Source organism: Coenobita brevimanus, chromosome 93, assembly GCF_032717465.1.
Source record: "Coenobita brevimanus isolate Jiangsu-jjx chromosome 93, ASM3271746v2, whole genome shotgun sequence".
NCBI lineage: Eukaryota > Metazoa > Arthropoda > Malacostraca > Decapoda > Coenobitidae > Coenobita > Coenobita brevimanus.
Window position 1 is genome coordinate 39,979,930 of NC_137046.1, and position 20,836 is coordinate 40,000,765.

General features: G+C 42.5%; 1 protein-coding gene across 1 annotated transcript in view; it reads right to left on the reverse strand.

Moving 5' to 3' along the window:
- The window catches only part of Su(dx) (WW domain containing E3 ubiquitin protein ligase suppressor of deltex), a 279,179-nt gene that overhangs the window by 91,686 nt on the left and 166,657 nt on the right, over positions 1-20,836 (reverse strand). Inside the window, exons 14-15 of the mRNA XM_080282428.1 lie at positions 12,969-13,128; positions 10,294-10,443 (exon numbers count right to left, since the gene is read on the reverse strand). Coding sequence (XP_080138554.1) covers positions 10,294-10,443; positions 12,969-13,128 — 310 coding nt within the window. The remainder of the gene's footprint in view (positions 1-10,293; positions 10,444-12,968; positions 13,129-20,836) is intronic.

A 20,836-nucleotide genomic window follows, 5' to 3' on the forward strand; every position in this document is an offset into this window, starting at 1 on the left:
CAGTATCTGGATACAAGGCCTTGGCTCTATTAAACCACTATCCAAATTTACTTGCTAGTATCCGGACGTACAAGTGCCTGGGAACTTCTCCTGGCCAGTCGACATGTCCAAACATTCGGTATCGTGGCCGCTGGGCTCGAACCATGAGCGGGAAGAAGTCCTTAACCCACAACAAGAGCTAAAATGTCTGTCCGCCCCTGTACTGAATGGTCAAAGTTGCACATTTGTCTGATTACTTCCAATGAATCTCCGCTACCCGAGCAATACGAACGTAACCCACAAGTGGTGTCAAAATGTCCATATGCATCCCCACCCAATGTCTAGTATCACGCGGCCACCGGGCTAACTCTTTTCCTCACTGCCATCGCGCATCTAACAGACCACAAGCCACAAATACATGTTCGGTAACAGCGCCCGTCCGCCTCTCCACCAAATGTTGAAAATCGTGCAGCCAGCAGGAGGCACTTGCACAACACAGAGAGAGAGAGAGAGAGAGAGAGAATGTTCTACTCTGTGTAAAATATCAGTACAGTAATCCCGCATATTTCGCGGTAGTTACGTTCTTGTAACCCCCGCGAAAAGTCAATTCCGAGAATACTCTATTAACAATTGAAAACTTGCACTTGTGTCCACCATGCTGCCCATCACACAGTCCATGTCCATACTGATTGCGAGACAATTCGCCATCAAAACATGGACGATTCCCCTTCAGAACAATTCGCACCCTGGACGATTCCCCGCCATTCTATAAATATACTAATCAATACTTTGATAAATATACTTATTATTAATTAATCAATACTTTAATAACTATATTTCAGGGGGATCCAGCAGTCTATGTTCAGTAGTGTAGGTTCTGGATATTATTTATTAGTTGCATTCTAGCGTCACCCATAGCTATCTTCATTAATGAAGGCGAATTGTTTTGTGTTTGTTGTGACTGCGAATTGTCCCGAAACCTCCATACTCATCCCGAAATACCTTCTTACAAGATTGAAAGCACATACTCCATTATGAAGGAAAAACGTAAACACCGTACTGTAATACACAATTATCTACACATTTATTAACAAAACAGTACAAAATAAAAAGATGCATTAACTGGTGATAGCAAACACTCGCACGGTCGTTTCTTAGCTTGTCCAGTAACACAATTTTCTCTGCTAAGGTCATAACTTGATCGTTTTGTCACTTTGGAGTTCTTACTAATTGTTTTATTAGCCTTTGGTGAGGCTGGCTTACGTCCTGGGGCCATGTGGAAAGCAAGTGGGAGGCAAGAGGCTCATATCATAGTGTGGTTACAACCACAACAGCCACTCAAGGTAGTCAGGCGTGGACTGAAGAATGCGGGACAGAGAGCAGTGTTGCCATATCCAAACAACGAAATTATGCTAGGGCAATGAAAAAATTATGCTAGACTGAGCATATTTGTTCCAAGTAAAAAATGAATTATACTAACTTGAAGTTAAATGATAAAATTCTATACATATTCGTGCAACATATTAATTATGTATTGTTTACTATGAAAATAATAAAATGAACCTACATACAGTAAGAGGATAAATATCGGTATCTACCCATACTGCTTTTTCCCACGAAACTTACGTTTTTCTGATGGATTTTGATGTGATTTGTTCGATTTTGAGCATCATTTCCGTCGGAAATAACCAGATTTTGAGACAGGACCCCCCCCCCATCCCCCTGAAATAATGAGGGATCTTTGGGGAATCGGGGGTTATAGGGAGGGGGGAAAACACAGAAAATGGTCATTTCCGACTGAAATGAAGCTGAAAATCGAATGAATCATACCAAAATCCATCGGAAAAACCTAGGTTTCATGGGTAAAGTACAAAGCTCAAACTTATCCTAACCTAACCGAACCGAACCTAACCTAAAACCTAACCTAACCTAATCCAACCCAACCAAGCCCAAACTGAAAGTAACCAATTATTCAAACATCTTCTTACCTTATTCGTCTCTCTCTCTCTCTCTCTGATTTGTAACTTTTATAAAATTATTCTAAAAATATTCCATTCCATTCTAAATTATGCTAGAATGATTCTAAAACTTCTAATATGCTAAAAAATATTCCAGACTCAAAAATTTGATCAAAATTATGCTAAAAGAATAAAATTATGCTAGATATGGTAACACTGGCAGAGGGGCCACGGGAAAGGGACAGAGGGTGGCGTGAGTTTACCGCGCTACAATTGGAAGCTGCGGGAATTTCATTTTTTTTTTTTTTTCTGTATATTCAAGGATATTTTTGTTGAACTTATTAATGCTAAGAAAATCCGCGAGAGGGCAAAACCGTAGACAAAAAAATCCGCAAAAAATGCCGGATTACTGTACAGTAATTTCTGTATTAACGCATATGATAGTACAGTACTGTACTGTATTGCACACAGTACAGTACCGTATCTGTGTATGTACAGTACAATACTGTACGACACACTTCCATCTGGTATTGGCATTCGTTTCAATGCCACAGTCACCCACCTCTGCCATGCAACTGTATTCGGATGGGTTAGGTTAGGTAAGGTAAAGCTAACCTATGTAATTTTGCCTGGGAAACGCATTGAGCATATTTTCGAGAAAATCCTATGGTTCTTTTTGAAAGGACGAGATGAGTGTGGCTCCTGGCTAAGGGGCACAGGTGTCCACCGCACATGTAACACAGACCACAACCCATGAGTACATGCTTGGTGACAGCCCCCATCTGCCTCTTTATCTATCTATCTATCTATCTATTGCCAGACGCCTCAATCCCATTTGGGGTGGCCACAAACAAATCGTCTCCAAGTCGCCCTGTCCCCCGCCATTTCACTCCCCTGCTCCCAACTCACACCCCCATCTCTCATATACCTCTCCACCCCATCTCTCCATCTCATCCTCGGCCTCCCCCTCCCTCTTTCCCCCTCCACCTCACTCACATACACTCTCTTCGTCAGTCTTTCACCCTCCATCCTCTCCACATGGCCAAACCACCTCAGTGTGTTCCTCATAACGCTTCCTATCACATCCACATCAACACCACAACGCTCCTTTATATCCTCATTCGTCAGCCTGTCTCTCCATGTGACTCCACAGGCTCCTCTTAAATAACTCATTTCCACGGCTCTCACTCTTGACTTGTGTCCTTCCAACAACGTCCAAGCTTCACTTCCGTACGTTAGAGTTGGTATCACAATACTGTCATGTAGTAACTTTTTCACTTCCATGCTCACTTCCCTGTTTCTTATCACTGCTTTCAAAGAACCAGCAACCTTTCTTCCCTGCTGTACCCTTTCAAGCACTTCACCCTCCAAACCTCCATCCTTACTCATCACACTACCCAAGTACTTAAACGTACTCACATTTTCCAATTCCTTACCATCCAACCTCGCTGTACATTCACTGACTTCACTTCTCTCAAAGACCATCACTTTACTCTTCCCTACATTCACCTTTAGATTCCGTTTCTTACACACTCTCTCAAACTCATCCACCAAGCCTTGCAGCTCCCCTTCGTCTTCACACAACAACACAGTATCATCTGCAAACAACAGTACAGGGAGTTTCCAAACACTACCCTCTCTCACCAGGGCCACTCCAACATCCACTACCCTACCTTGTACCTCTTTTATTACCCCATCCATGCACAGATTGAACAACCATGGAGACATGACACATCCCTGTTTCAACCCAACTTTCAAAGAGAAAAATTCACTTAGTTCACCATCCACAAGCACTGCAGCCTTCGCACCATCGTACATACTCTTCACAGCATTCAACAACTTCCCATCTACTCCATATATTCTTAACACTTTCCACAATCCTAGTCTATCCACCCTGTCATATGCTTTCTCCAAATCCATGAAAGCCGCATACAACTTCTTTCCCTTCTCTAGAAACTTTTCCACTAAAGATCTGAGAATGAATATCTGATCTACACAACCTCTTCCCTTCCTAAAGCCTCCCTGTTCTTCTCCAACTAATTTCTCTGTTCTTTCTCTAACTCTGTCAATAAGTATCCTACCATACACTTTTCCTATTATACTAAGAAGACAAATGCCCCTATGATTACCACACACTTCTTTTTCCCCTTTTCCTTTGTACAAGGGAATAATTATACAGTAATCCCGCATTTTTTGCGGATTTTTTGTCTACGGTTTTGCCCTCTCGCGGATTTTCTTAGCATTAATAAGTTCAACAAAAATATCCTTGAATATACAGAAAAAAAAAAATTGAAATTCCCACTGCTTCCAATTGTAGCGCGGTAAACTCACGCCACCCTCTGTCCCTTTCCCGTGGCCCCTCTGCCAGTGTTACCATATCTAGCATAATTTTATTCTTTTAGCATAATTTTGATCAAATTTTCGAGTCTGGAATATTTTTTAGCATATTAGAAGTTTTAGAATCATTCTAGCATAATTTAGAATGGAATGGAATATTTTTAGAATAATTTTATAAAAGCTAGAAATCAGAGAGAGAGAGAGAGAGAGAGAGAGACGAATAAGGTAAGATGTTTGAATAGTTGGTTACTTTCAGTTTGGGCTTGGTTGGGTTGGATTAGGTTAGGTTAGGTTAGGTTGGATTAGGATAGGTTTTAGGTTAGGTTCGGTTTGGTTCGGTTAGGTTAGGATAAGTTTGAGCTTTGTACTTTACCCATGAAACTTGGGTTTTTCCGATGGATTTTGGTATGATTCATTCGATTTTCAGCTTCATTTCAGTCGGAAATGACCATTTTCTGTGTTTCCCCCCCTCCCTATAACCCCCGATTCCCCAAAGATCCCTCATTATTTCAGGGGGATGGGGGGGGGGTCATATCTCAAAATCTGGTTATTTCCGACGGAAATGATGCTCAAAATTGAACGAATCACATCAAAATCCATCAGAAAAACGTAAGTTTCGTGGGAAAAAGCAGTATGGGTAGATACCGATATTTATCCTCTTACTGTATGTAGGTTCATTTTAATATTTTCATAGTAAACAATATATAATTAATATGTTGCACGAATATGTATAGAATTTTATCATTTAGCTTCAAGTTAGCATAATTCATTTTTTACTTGGAACAAATATGCTCAATCTAGCATAATTTTTTCATTGCCCTAGCATAATTTCGTTGTTTGGATATGGCAACACTGCTCTCTGCCTCGCATTCTTCAGTCCACGCCTGACTGCCTTAAGTGGATGTTGTGGTTGTAACCACACTATATGAGCCTCTTGCCTCCCACTTGCTTTCCACATGGCCCCAGGACGTAAGCCAGCCTCACCAAAGGCTAATAATACAATTAGTAAGAACTCCAAAGTGACAAAACAATCAAGTTATGACCTTAGCAGAGAAAATTGTGTTACTGGACAAGCTAAGAAACGACCGTGCGAGTGTTTGCTATCACCAGTTAATGCATCTTTTTATTTTGTACTGTTTTGTTAATAAATGTGTAGATAATTGTGTATTACAGTACGGTGTTTACGTTTTTCCTTCATAATGGAGTATGTGCTTTCAATCTTGTAAGAAGGTATTTCGGGATGAGTATGGAGGTTTCGGGACAATTCGCAGTCACAACAAACACAAAACAATTCGCCTTCATTAATGAAGATAGCTATGGGTGACGCTAGAATATAATTCAAAGGCGACTACAGCGAGGAAGAAACAAGTTAATTATTGACTAAAGGTGCAACTAATAAATAATATCCAGAACCTACGCTACTGAACATAGACTTTGCTGGATCCCCCTGAAATATAGTTATTAAAGTATTGATTAATTAATAATAAGTATATTTATCAAAGTATTGATTAGTATATTTATAGAATGGCGGGGAATCGTCCAGGGTGCGAATTGTTCTGAAGGGGAATCGTCCATGTTTTGACGGGGAATTGTCTGACGGCGAATTGTCTCGCAATCAGTATGGACATGGACTGTGTGATGGGCAGCATGGTGGACACAAGTGCAAGTTTTCAATTGTTAATAGAGTATTCGCGGAATTGACTTTTCGCGGGGGTTACAAGAACGTAACTACCGCGAAATATGCGGGATTACTGTACCTGACTTCCAATCCTCCGGGACTCTACCTTCCTCCCAGGCCAATCTGCACATCTTCCACATCCATTCTACTACTATCTCTCCCCCATGCTTCAGCATTTCACCACACACTCCATCAATTCCTGGGGCTTTCCCTGATTTAACTTTCTTCATTGCTTCCACAACTTCTATCCTACTGATTTCTTCCTGTCTTCGCACCTCCCTCCTTCTCCCAACCATTCCCCAGCCACTTATACTCGCATTACTTCCATCCTCCACGTTCAACAATTCCTTAAAGTGTTCTCTCCATCTGCTCACTTTTTCTCCCTTCTCCACTAGTAATCTACCATTTTTATCTTTCACTCCCCTGCTAACTTCACTTCCACCCTGTCTTACTCTTTTCACCTCTTTCCAGAACATTTTCTTACAGTCCTTCCACTTTACACTCAAATTCCTTCCAAATTCCTCATCCACTCCCTTCTTACTCTCTCTTACTAATCTTTTCACCTCTCTCTTTCTTTCTACATATAACTCTCTCTTCCGCCTCTTTATCGAAGGTCGAAAATCGCACAGCCGCCAGGAGACATACACGCACCACACACACGAAGAGAGATTCTTTCACACACTATGATAACAATAAGAGTACAGTATCAGTACAGTAATATCTGTACTAATGTATATGATAGTACAGTACTGTATGTGAGTACAGTATGTACAGTACAATACTGTACGGTACAATGCACTTCCATTTGTTATGTGTATTTGTTTCAATATCACAGTCAGCCACCTTAGCCCTATTAGGAAAGGTTAGGTAAAGATATCCTACAGTAAGTAATTCTGCCTGGGAAAGACATTGAGCAAATCTTCAAAGAAAATTCTAAGGTTATTTTTGAACGGTGGAGGTGAGCATTGTTCCTGACAGAGGGGTACCGGTGGCCACCACGCGTATAACACTGACCACAAGCCACGAATAAATGTATGGTAAAACTGCCCATCCAGCATACACCGAATGGCGGGAGTCCCCCCGCCTCCGGGATTAGTGCAGAAACCCCCCATCACGCAGGCCTGTCCATTTCCCTACTGAATGGTCAGAGTTGCCTGGCAAGCTGGATGAGTCATACACTGTCTGAGGTGGTGATCTACTGGTCATCTGCTGTTGCTGTCACGTACTAACCCCTGCCTGGGAAAAAGGAAGTGAACCTTTTAGACAGATGTCAGTTTGCTACGTGTTGCTTCCTCTGAGCTCGAAAGCAACCATTGGGTGCGATATGGCAGCATTGTACTATACTGCTTGCTGACGAACGGAAGCCCGCACCTCAGTTCTCACCTTTCTGTCCCTCATGAGTGGTTCCGTTTGCAATGATGGTTGCTTTTGTGGTGGTTCCCTACCTTCTTTAGGCTGTGGCCCTGCTCTGCTGTATTCTTGTGTGTGTGGTGATGGCCCCACCACCACCTGAGAAATGGAAGAGGAAGGTTCTGAGTCTGGAGAAGAAGCGTGAGATATTGGGCAAGGTTGACGCAGGCTGGACCACAGGATGCATTCTTCGTGAACATGATCTACCCCGTTCAACATTGTTCAATATCAAGAAGTCACACAACAACCTTAAGCAGTATGGACAGGACTTTGGCGAAAGCACACATTGTGGCGACAGGAAGGTAATGGCCCAGGCCCAACACACCATTATCGACCAGTCAACACTGATGTGGTTTCGTCAGCAACGTGGTGCCAGTGTGCTAGTGCGTCGGACCAAAATGAAGGCTGCTGCTGAGAAGTTTGCACTCCTGCACAACGTGCAAGACTTTACGGGATCCGAGGGATGGCTCTTTCGGTTCAAGCTACGCCATGGACTTACTGGGCATAAGGCACACGGTGAGGCATTGGTCGCGGCAGCACAAGAAGTAGACCTGTTTCGCCAGAAAGTGCAGCACCTGATCAAGGACGGGGGCCTTGCCCTTGGTCAAGTCCATAACACTGACGAAACTGGTCTGTTCTACCGCTCCTTGCCCACCCACACCCTGGCTGAGAAAAGGGAGAAGTCCATGCCTGGTCGGAAGTTGTCCAAACAACGTGTCTCTATTTCGCTTTGTGCCAATGCTAACAGGACACACTGCCTCAAACCTATTGTTGCTGGGCATGCAAAACAACCACGCTGTCTCCATGGGTTGAAGGATAGCCTGCCTGTTGTGTGGTACCATTCTGTAAAGGCCTGGTTTACCACTAGGATCTTCAGAGATTGGTTCCACAGACATTTCATCAAGGAGGTTATCCGTTATCAAACAGAGGTCTTTGGAATCACTCGCGACCAGGTGAAGACACTCCTGCTCCTGGACAATGCTCCTGCGCATCCATCAGAGAAGGATTTGGTTGCTTTTGACGGGCGAATTAGGTGCATGTTTCTGCCACCTAATACTACTGCTCTGATTCAACCAATGGACCAGGGTGTTATCGTGGTTGCCAAGAGACTGTATCGCCAGAGGTTCCTGAACGAGGTGATGGCGGTGCTGGAGGACGAGGACATGGTGGAAGACACACGTGGGGAGCAGACCTTGAAGAATCTTTGGTGTTAAGATCTGAAGTCTGCCATGTTCAACTGTCTGAACACATGGAAGGAAGTCTCCATCAAAACCTGCCAAAGTGGTTGGTCTTGTCTCCTGCAGGGAATCAATGCCGAGCATGACTTTCAAGGGTATGATGTGGGTGATTTCCACAGTCGCCTTACACAAGCAGGAGAGCAGGTGGACGTCGATGATGTGCAGGATTGGTTGGACGATGACAGCGGTGATTCTGGTTACCAAACCATGTCTGCTGAGGAGATCGCTGCTGCTGCCTCTGCTGGCACGGAAAAGGACAGTGGGACTGATGAGCATGAGGATCCTGACTTGCAGCCCTCCGCAACTCCTTCAGTCCCTTGTCTCAGTGTCCTCTGTGGTTACCTGGAGGGGGTGCTGGAGTATGCCAGGTACCCACACTGTGACAGGGACTTGGTGCTGCTCTGCCTGGCGATGGAGATGCGGGCAGTCCGGGATGCGTTATGCTCTGACAGAATCGTCAGTCCTATCGTCACACCAGGATTGACTCATTCTTCATGATTGCAACTCCCATGAGTGCCAGCCCATTCTCATCACCAGCTCATTTCCCATCTTCATCTTCGAAACCGCAACAAGCATGTCGACAGCCATTAAGTCTCCGTTAGCCATAAGTATGCAGATGCCCTCAGAGTCTCCTGAGGTGGGTAGGCCACAATCAGCGTACCGCACATCACCAGTCATCGCCCAGCTCCAGTAGGTTGAGGACGACAAGGAGGAGTTTTTTTAACCTCTGTTAGAGCTACTGTTTGCCACTAGACCACACAGGACAACTCTGCACCTGCTGGAGGTGGCGGGTTATGAAGTCTGGTGGCGGTGCATTGGGTGGTAGGTACCCCAACCAAATGTTTTTCATCAGGTAGCTTTAGGTTTCTTTCGTAGTTTCCTTGGTGCTAAAATTTATTTAGGATATTTCTATTTGTGTTCTGAAGTCACAATATGGCAGAATGACCTGAAAACAGTGCTAAAAACAGGAGAGGTACTGTACATATGGTAGTGTTTAGGTAGGGTGTTTTTTGGTTTTCATTTTTTTCATTTTTTTTTTTTTGCATGGTTTTCTTGGTGTTGAAAATTATTTTGGACAATCCTATGTGTGTTTTGATGTCTAAATATGGCAGACTGACCTGAAAACAATGCCAAAAATTGGAGGGATACTGTGCTGTACATACAAGAGTGGTTAGGTAGGGTATTTTTTGGTTTTGTGTGTGTGTGTTTTTTTTTTGCATGGTTTTCTTGGTGCTGAAAATTATTTAGGATATTCCTATGTATGTTTTGATGCCAAAACATGCCAGAATGACCTGAAAACACTACCAAAATAAAGACGGGTACTGTACGTACAGTAGTGTTTAGGTAGGGTGTTCTTTGGTTTTCAGTGGTTTTTCTGCAAGGTTTCTTGGTTTACCATTGCTTTTCATATGTCTATGTGTGTTCTGATGTCTAAATATGCCTGAATGACTGGAAAACACTGCCAAATTAAGCATAGGTACTGTACAAATAAGTTAGGTATAAGCTGGAGGTGGGTCTAGGCAGGGTCTGGGTGTGGTGGGGAAATAGTGGTCATTAAACCGATGTTGCCACTACCCAGATATGCCATTGGCTCTATTACATCCAGATAAATGAATGATTACTGTAAACATGTACTGACATCACATACTGTGCTCCTTCTGAAACAGATAAAAACCATTACCTGTTTTCTTACCTCTATATTATTATCTCTGATCCAGCACAGTGAGTTATAAAATTCTGGATCAATAGACTCCAGATCCTTCATAGTGAGTTTTTTGTTCAGCATGCGTTTGTAGAAGGGCATGGTGAATCCGGAGAAGATGAACTTGCCATGATATAAAGCCTGAAATACACAGGTTAGTTAACGCTGTACCTTCATTATACTATTTTTTATATGCTATAATGACTGAAATGAAGACCAATAAATACCAGTCAGTGCCATGAAATGAACCCAGGCAACATGAGATTATACTCCACCACATAACCAATGAATCAACAAGTGATACAAAGTTATGAGGACCTTTATACTGCTAAAGCTATTTTCTCTTTCAGTGATTTTTTTTTTTTTTTATAACAGAGGAAGGAAAAACAAGTGAATAAAAAAAATACAAATAATAATCCATACACCAGATTACTGGTGTCCTCCATTCGTAAAAAATCTGTAACAGTTGGATTTGAACAGCTGCAGGTTGAAATTTGGGGAGAAACAACTCTGGGGAAATGAGTTCCAAAGAGATACAGTTCGGGGAATAAAAGATTTCTGATAGGCGGAAATTCTGCAATATGGCATTATGACATACAAGTCATGAGGCGTAGGCTGTAGCACCAGTCGAGCAGGGCAGTACTCCCAAGGTGGATGGAAAGCTGATGACAGGGAGAGCTGGAGCTCCTGTTTCATCACCCCTCAGGACTGTTCCTGACCATCCCCCTTTGCTGGACTTTTTCAGTAACACAGAGAGTTGGCCAGCATGCTCACTAAGAAATTTTCTAAGGCAAATGGGTATCCTACTTAAGTCATCACAAAATAAAAACATTCATACATTAAAATGCACAAATCAGTGTAGTGAAAGAATGAACATTCAGGTAAAATTTCACGATAAGAATACATTCAAACCTTTAAAAACACAGCAGTTGAATAGAAGAACTATTGTCACCGACAGTGGGTTTGTAGAGGTGTGTATAAAGTGTCTCCATGATGGGGAGGTCAGAGCTGTACTGGCTTCTAGCAAGGACTGTGAAGGAGATTCGCTTGACAGGGTCATCGTGTGTGTGTGAGTGTTGTCTGATGGCACTAAAGGGTGGTTTATCACAACACCAATACATTCAAGTCTCATCCTTCCTCTCAATTCTTCAATTTTATTCCTTCTCCCCCCTCCCCCCAGGTCTCGCAGTCATGGATGCCTTACACATGCATCTAATCACAGCCATTTCTGTACATTTGAGCCTGTGAATATCCTCTTCCTTTACTGCCCACGTTTCACTACTAAGAAGCATTAAACTCCTAACACATGCCGCATGCAAAGACCATAGCATGGAGGGAAAGGCCTCTCAAGGTTAGAAGGGGCAACAGCTCCCTGAACTTCCTCCAACCACTCCTTACCCTATCAAGAGAGCCCATTCCCATACCACCTTTGACACGTAACATGTCCCCTAAATAACAAAACTCCTCTTCTGACTCAAGAAACTGTCAAGCAAGAGCACTCCTTTCACATGCTCCCCCAACACACCACACATGAAATCAGCATTATTTTGCAGCCTACCTCTAATACCACTGCATCTCTTATGTATATACCCACTTATTACAGACACTGTGCATGATGTTGTTACTTTCCACACCCTTGTGGCAAACTGTACATGGCCAAACTCCCTCTGTTTTGGCAGACCCATCACAACCCCTAGATATCATCACTTCTGTTTTATCTGTATTTGCTTTTAAATCCATGTACCACATTCTGTCTCTCCACTTCCTCCACCTCCCTTCCATTCTCTGCACTCAACACCAAGACATCAGCATACAACATCTCCCATGGCAGCCCATTTCTGAAGTCATGTGGTACACCTTCAAGTATCATGACAAACAACAGAGGATGACAAACAATAGGGGGGCTCAAGACTGACTCTTGATGCATGCCACCATTCATCCAAAACCTGTCACTCAAATCTCTGTTCACCTTCATCAGGGTGCATGCACCCACATACACAGCCATGACCATTCTAACCAGCCACTCACTGATCCTTTCTCACTGCCCACATCACTGTCTCTTGGGACTCTGCCAAACCCCTTCTCAGAACTGAAAGAAAGTAAGAAAGAAAAAAATGTATATAGAGAGAAAGAGTTATATGAAAAAGTTAGTATCTCATGGAGAGAGAGAGAGAGAGAGAGTTATACGAAAAAGTTAGTATCTCATGGAGAGAGAGAGAGAGAGAGAGAGAGAGAGAGAGAGAGAGAGAGAGAGAGCAATATGATGTGATTTCAGCACTAACAGCGAATGCCAGAGGGGGTGGGTGAGGCTCGACAGATAGCCCTAATTTCTAGCCTTTGGAATAAGAGGAATAGTGGTGTTATGGCACTCCTCAAATTTGTAGCAGGTTGAGATGTCCCCTAACTCACAGCAGACTGAGGTACTCTTTCCTTGATTCCTAGTAACTGATTACAGAAGTGAAAAATAAAAGGTGATACATAAGCATGACTAATCTCCAAAAAGGGAAGTTGCATGTATGAATTACAATATATTTAACCATACTTTGATGATTCATGTGGATACTCAGATATGAATAACTAACAACCTGCACTTCAAGCTCTTCTAACTGGTGGTGTGGTGCTTTACTTATGGGATGACATAAAACTAAACCATCAACGATTCTCACCATTGCAATGAAGCGACCAATAAACTTGAAATAGGTTAGGTGGTCTGGATTCACTTCTGATGCAGGGTTTATTTGCAAAGAGTAGTTGTTCTTGTTGGCATACTCAAATAAGCAGTACATAGGGTTTAGAACTTCATGGGACAACTGGAAAAACCATTCTCTGTAAAACAAAATAACATAATTGCATATATCTGAATTGAAATGCTAAATGTGCTGCAGCCTACTCAAATGTTATGGATACTTATCACCGTCATGTACTGTTCCAGCACAAAGGTTGCTTAAAAACTATAACCAAGACAGATACTACCCAGAGAATTGCAAGGACCATTATTAAGGTACCAATAATGTAGCAATGGCATGAGGCATTGTTACAAAATAAATATGCAAGCTAAGGCATGAAAGCAGCAGCAATGGGTCTTTTGGGGAATATATTATACTGTACTTGGGCTGCATAGGATGAACAGGATAAACAAAACAAAGACAGAGCAATGCTGAAAAATATGAGCAAGTCAGCTGCTCAACAGTTAAAAAACTGTGTGCAATGAAAGTATGGACCCAAAGAAATGGGTACGATTAGGGTGATGAACAAATACGTGGTGTTGGAAATATGAACAGCTGAGCTGAAAGGAAGAATTTTGATGGTTTAGGTGACAATTAACCCGTGGATTGCGAGCCACAGCTCTGGCTGTGCTGGCCGTGCATCACCGTAAGCAACTCGACCCCTATGCAAACTTACGCATGGGGCTACGCAAAGATGAAGAGAGAGAGAGTTTTTTCTTTTCACCAGATGATGCCCAGATGTTTATCTTCAAGTTTATAATAAACAAAAACTTTTTTTTTTTTTTTTTCATATTTTCACTACTCCCGTATGTAAACTTACGCATGGCCCTACACAAAGATGGAGAGAAAGAGAGAGAGAGAGAGAAAGAGAGAGAGAGAGAGAGTTTTTTCATCAGATGATGCCCTGGATGTTTATCTTTAAGTTTATAATAATCAAAAACTAAAAGAAAAAAAAAAAATTCATTCATTTTTTGCACACCACAGGGTGGGATAAGAAAAGGTAATTGCGCAATCCACGGGTTAAATGAAGAGATATATGACTCATTTCACTAGTCTCACTGCTGATGAACAGTAAATTCTCAATTATTAGGAGTAATTCAGCAAACCTCCACACCAGATATTGCACAGGTACCCCCAATCGGCTCTCCATTGGATATCGAGCAAGATAATGTGTCACTATCAGTCTCGACCCTCTATCCTATAAATTTTCCGACAATATTACCCATGAGTAAAAGATTAAAATCAAGCACAGAATACAATACAGTATTGATACAGTTCATATAATACAGTACATAATACTGTTCTGGAAAGCACTCAGAAAGTGCATACTTTCACCGATGCCATTGCAGGATCCAGATTTGCCACAAAATTTAATCAATTCTTTCTTGGCCCATGGCCCATCCTTCCACAAAATTTCCTTGAAATTCACAGAAAACTTTTGAAGATATCATGTGGACTGAAAAACAAACAAACACACACAAATACATAACTTCCTCCAACTTCATTGGCGGAGGTAGTAATCATAATCATACCGTACTCACCTAGTGTTGGCCTTGATGGAGGGTAGATATGCACAGATACGTCATTGCTATACAGTAGTCAGTGCACTAGGGCACAGAGCACTGAGGGGCCACAATGTTAATCACAGCATTACTGCAACAAACAAGGCATGAGAAACCACAGACTAAGTTACAGCTCCAGGGTTTGGCTACCGCATGGGTCACAAGAGCAGTGCAGATACATCCTCACTATATGGCATCCATGGAAGAGATTGAGAGAGGGATGGTAGGCTCGGCACGCTGAGTGGGCTGTTGACACACTGTGATTGGATGGCGCACTGCTGGGTCTGCCCATCGATTAGGTCCTGTGTCTGAGCCAGACGATAAACTTCACCGCCAGAAAGTGCACTGTATCAATGAATGCTTCCCGTTTCTGAGATGGATATTGCCTAATTTCACTGGATAATGTTTTAACTGAGCCAAGCAAAATCACCGGATACTGTATTACGACAACGGATAACTGAGAATTTACTGTATATTCCTTTCCTTGTCTCTTGATTCATGCTATTCATTTGTTAATATGGGAAAAAACATTAGACTGATGATGGTATTACACCAATTTTAAGTTAAAACTGAATAACTATGCAAGGTAGTGTATGAATGTTTCAGCATACACTTATTTTGATAAGTGACTCTAAATATCAACTGACCTCATCAGAAACCTGTGCTTCCTTTGATCTTTTTCACTTCTTATTTCATGCAACTTCTCACTGTATCCTTTTGACTTCCCACATGTAAGTACTGTATTACAAAATATTTTAATTTCCTGCATCTGTTACACATTTGTACAACATTGCCATATCCCCTTGTTCAATGAGGGTAAATTCAACCTTTACTGCCTGTCATCATACCTTCAACCCCCAAACAGTACCTCTTGGGGCTGTTCTAGCCATGTTTTTAAACTTTGTGATTGTTCAAGTGAGGGTTCCAGTTTATTCAAATGCTGGTTCAATAAATGCAGTGCCTTCCACAGAGGGTGCTGAATAAATGTATGTACCTTAAGGGATTATGGTGTCTGGCAATAGATAGATAGACAATACACTAGACAGTGAACTGTCAAAAATCTGGCATGCTTGGAGAAAATTTATTCCGAATCCTTAAATAAACTGGATTTTAAATGGTAAAATAAGGAATCAAAGTGCCTTAGGTATAATGGATCTGAACCAGTTCCTAAGATGGAGCCTCTATAATGGTGAATTATCATCATAAATCACTTGATGTATTTTATTATTTTATCTCTACTTTCACTGGAAAGTGTTTGGTTGCTGTAAGATTCAGGAAAAATCATAAACAAATGTATCTAACTCTTGATACTAAAATGAACAGCTTGGGTTGTAAGTTAATAAATGTTAGGAAATTACTCAGCTAATACAGTCCTTTATTCACGGAAAAAAAAGTTAAAAACAGTAGAAGGAATGCCTGAATTTCTAATTAATTCCCTTGTCATCACACAATCAGCTGAGGTTACAATGTACAGTAATCACTCCAATATCCGACGTAATAGAGCCATAGGCAGGTCCGGATAGTGGTCCTGTCCGGATATTGGGCCCCAGCTTATGGACTTGTACTTATGGACCCTAACTTAGAGAAACACCTATACAACTCCCTCTGGACATGCATAGCACCTATTTAAGACTTAAATCACACCAATAAGGCACATAAATGACTGAAATAAATGCAAAAGAAACATAAAATGAGGGTTTAGAAGTAGGTTCATACAACAATAAACATTCTGGTGACTGGCTCCTGGACTGGTACTTATGGACCCTAACCTAGCCTAACTCAGAAAAACACCTTCCTACTGCACATGCATAGCTCCTAACACCCTATTCACACCAATAAAGGACATTAAAGAGTGAAATGAGGTAAGTATAGTATGGAAAAAAGTATGAAACATTCTGCCTACTTACAGCAAGTCCATGGCCACCTCGATGAATAACCGCCTCCTCTCGGACTCTGACAGTAAGAAGGATTTCCTGAAGCACTTCCAGTACACTGTTCATGAAGTCTTGCACTGAACTTAGTCAATCGCACACAGAAGTCCGTTCTCTTCACAGTGTGCACTCTTGTCTAACTAATGCTCCATTGTAACTTACTAAGTGTTGCACTTTAACTTTTCCCATTCTTCTAATAATTTTCCAAAGCCTAAACAAACAAGTCTATTTACGTTAAATTTTGTTTCAATTGAGTCTTTTCTCTCACATCTGTAAATCCTTAACACAACACAGTTTTTTTTCACCGCACAACACTCTAATTTCCCATGTGGTCTAGTGGAGAAGTTCTTGCTGTTTATTCACTGTCAGAGTCCGAGAGTATCACTGGCAGGTGACCTAGGGGTGCATCGCTGGGTCGTGGTGATGGCGTAACCACTGCAGACAACTCTGAAGACAGCCGCAAACTCACGTCAAGTGGTGACTCCATCGTGTCTGATGTGCTGGGCTGTGGCTCAAAGCATGAGGGCCTGTCTTGGGGAGGCAACGGAGTGGAGCCAGGGCTGGGCACAGCAGGGATCACGGGCCTGAAAAAACTGTCAATGGTTGATTGACGCAATGACCGACGATTCTGACGATTGATAATGCACTGCCTGAAAGCATGCACTTCCTCCATGAGTCCCAAGGGCCCCATCTCCCTGTCGCAGTCCGTTCCACATACCATCACACCAGCAGCACGTTGTTGTCGATACCAAATCAACGTGGATCGGTCAATTTCTGCAAACTTGGGGATAAACATCACCTTCCTCTCCACATTGTGTTTGCTTCTCGACGAGAAGTCAGCCATGTACTGCATGAGTTTGTCTCGGGATCTCTTAATATCGAACAAAGTAGACCGGGCCAGGTTAAACTCGCGGAGAATGCGGGAAGAAGACCACCCTGCATCTACTTTCTCCAATATCTCCTGTTTCTTCTCCAGAGTCAGCACCACTCTCTCCCTGTTCTCAGGTGGTGGGGCCATCATCACACACACTAAGAGGAGGCCCGAGAGCAGCAGGAGTGCCTGCAGCAGGAAAGGCACCACCACAAAAGCGATCACGGGGGCAGCCATAACGACAAGTGTGCACTCACAGCGAGAGACAGGCGGAAAGTGGGGAGGATGCAGCGGCGCTCTATCAGACGTCGGAGGAATGACACGCCACAACAATGCTCTCCCGCGCCGCGTGCGGCAAGTTCAAATTAGGGGCGGGAAAATTTCTTTTTTTTTCTTTTCTTTTTTTTTTTTTTTTTTTTTTTTTTTGGGGGGGGGGGGGGGGGTGTTTCGAACCATTTTGGGAATATTGGATCCCGGGATGATTATGTCCGGTTAGTGGGGATGTTTGGATATTGGGCATCCGGATATTGGAGTGATTACTGTATTTGTATAATACATGCTTGTTTGGGTCTGGATTCACAAACGTAACATTCATGACCTCGTTATGTTTTTGTACATTTTAGCCAAGACATAGAAAAATGAAAACAGATTCTTCCCATGTTTCTGATCCTTCTTGCATGAACAGATTATGATTATGATGGGAATTGATCATAAGTTCGTAGGCGACTATTTCTCTGACTGGATGAGCCCCCCTCCTATGTAAACAGTCGTCACTACTCTTGCTTCTGGCCTTACTCACACTGACTCCACCTTTATCACCCACTGAATTTACTCTGCACTCATACAATTTGTAAAAACCTGAAGTAAACACTTATTTAAAAATGTAGTCAATATTACTGCAACACCAAATTTCAAAATTTTAATATTCAGCTTCTTGGTGTCATAAGTTAATCTGTAAGATTCTTTATGCTTTTTGTAAAGAGCACGCAAACACCTTGATCTGATTTTCTTATGATCTCCACCTAAACTATCTATCTATCTACAGCCCGATGCCCTAATCCACAAAGGGTGGCCGCAGACAAAACGCCTCCAAGTCGCTCTGTCACCCACCGACATTGGTGCTAAGCATCTCCTCAGTTATAGCCTTGTTAACAATTCCATGGTGCATGGCACCCCCTAAATCTCCACAGCCAGCCATCACTACACTTGAAGTTTCTACCTCAGGTTGAGCGGCAAGCCTTTGTGCTGCATGCTGGATATCCAGGCCATGTACAGGAACTCCTTCACCTTGCTCCTGCACATACCACTTATATAGCACTTCATCGTTGGGCAGCTCTGGGCTCCTGAGCACATCCTTACCCTTCCTCACACCTTCGATTTTTTTCAAAACCCCCTTCGTTTTGTCCTTGGCCTTCAGGATGTCATGCAGGGTCGACTTCTGAATCACAAACTTGTGACTGAGGACGGCCCTGCTCGTGCACCTCGTTCACTTCCATCTTCTCTACAGGGCTTAAATCAACCTCTTTCCTTTCTCAGTAGAGGAGGAAGGTGATTCCTACAGAGAAGCCATTTTTCACAATCATTATGGGGTAACACTTTTCGCACTCGAGATGCAAGATGCTGAGGCGGAAAGGTTAACACAATGAAAGATGCAGAGAGACTGATGCTGACCAAGAGCAGTACAGTGTGTCCGCAGCCTCCATTCCACCCAGGCCAACCAGAAATAGACCCAAAATAGCCCAACACGCCACTGCTTCCTCCTTGCTCCTGCCCAACCAAGCCCAAGCGGGTATGAAAAACTGCTGTCAACATTGGTAACTATATTCCGAGTCACCTCCAATGTGGTAAACAATCCATTATGCCTGCGTAATATGCTCAATGTAACGAACAGCATACATTAAACACAAAAAAATGTCCACTGGGCCCTGAGTTGTCCAGAAGGTCTGGGTGATTTTTACCACTTATCGAATGGTATCCGATATGTACAGTATGATGGTTTGTCCAGGGGTCCTTAAGGTGTTTGTTAAAGCCAATATATATCTGGTGTAGTGGGGTACAGTAAAGCATGCAGTCTACTGTACTGTGTCTTCTGCTCTTGGCACCCTATGATAGTGAATTTTCACAACTTCTTTTCATGATGGCCAATGGAATGGTCGACTACATACAAAAATTAAAAATCACAAAGAAGAGGGTGTGAAGCCAAGTACAAGTAGGTAAACAATATGTTAATTCCACGTGATGCAGATGACTCATGATCTGCCACTAGGACTGTACACATCAACTGCTATAAGGTTGAAAACTGGCACACAATCTGAATAATGTAATGGATAGGATATTAAAATCTTAATCTGTCTGGATTCCAGATGATTCTGGATTTCTAAAACCCAAATTTCTGACAACCAATTGTATTTCTAACTACATCCTCTTTTATACACAGTACAGTAACTCCCCCCACTATGCATTCATAGGTTGTAAGGTCAAGCTGTGAACAGTGAGCTCAACTATGACTAAGTGTTTTTCAAAGAAAGTGTACACTGCATGCATGCAATTACATCAGCATTAAAACTTCTGAGTGATATTTCAAACTAGCCATTTGATGACATCATGTCCCTCCTAGATTCCTCCATTTGGCCTATAATACCCCACTCTTCCCCTCTTCCATGCTTACCATTATCTTGACCAGTTTGGACCCATCTGTTCACATGATCTTGCACTACTGCTGTGTTGTATTCCTTGCTGCTTACAGTGTGTGTTATCTGTAGAAAATGGCTAAGCCCATGATCTCAACTCATAGAAGTAAACGTGGGCACTGCCTCTAATGCACAAGAGGTATATTTTATATCACTGGATTGTCATGAAAGTGTGACTGATGTGGCTCATTCAAACATATCCCCAAACAAACCACCACAACCATCCAAAACCTTCAGCCAAGCAGCATCCTTCATGACTACCTACCAGATATTCATCCCACAGAAATGGCCCTTTTCTGAGAAACATGAGTGCTCCTACCCAAACTACCATGTGGCCATCCCTTTCCTCACTTCAGTAACAATACAGAACACAACTCAGACACAATCCTCTGTGTCCTCACTAGTATGCAGCCCCTAACACCACAACATGCTTACTTCATGCACCTCGCTTTCACAACGCAATTAGTTCTTACACATAACCTCAGCAAAACATCTTTGGGAGTTCTCAACTTAATAAACAGGTTTCATGCAGTCCACCAGGTTCATGTCCTGATGAACTTGGGACCACAACAAAAATACCCACTATCTACATCCATTCTCTCAGTACGACTATACCATCTAAAACTATCTCTTCAATTCAGTTATTAAGAGATTTCCTTACTTCCAATCTCTTGTTAAAGGGACTGGAGAAATGGTGGTCAAGGGTTGAATCTGAGTCTGACATCCACCGCCCTCTGGTGTCAACTCACTTCTG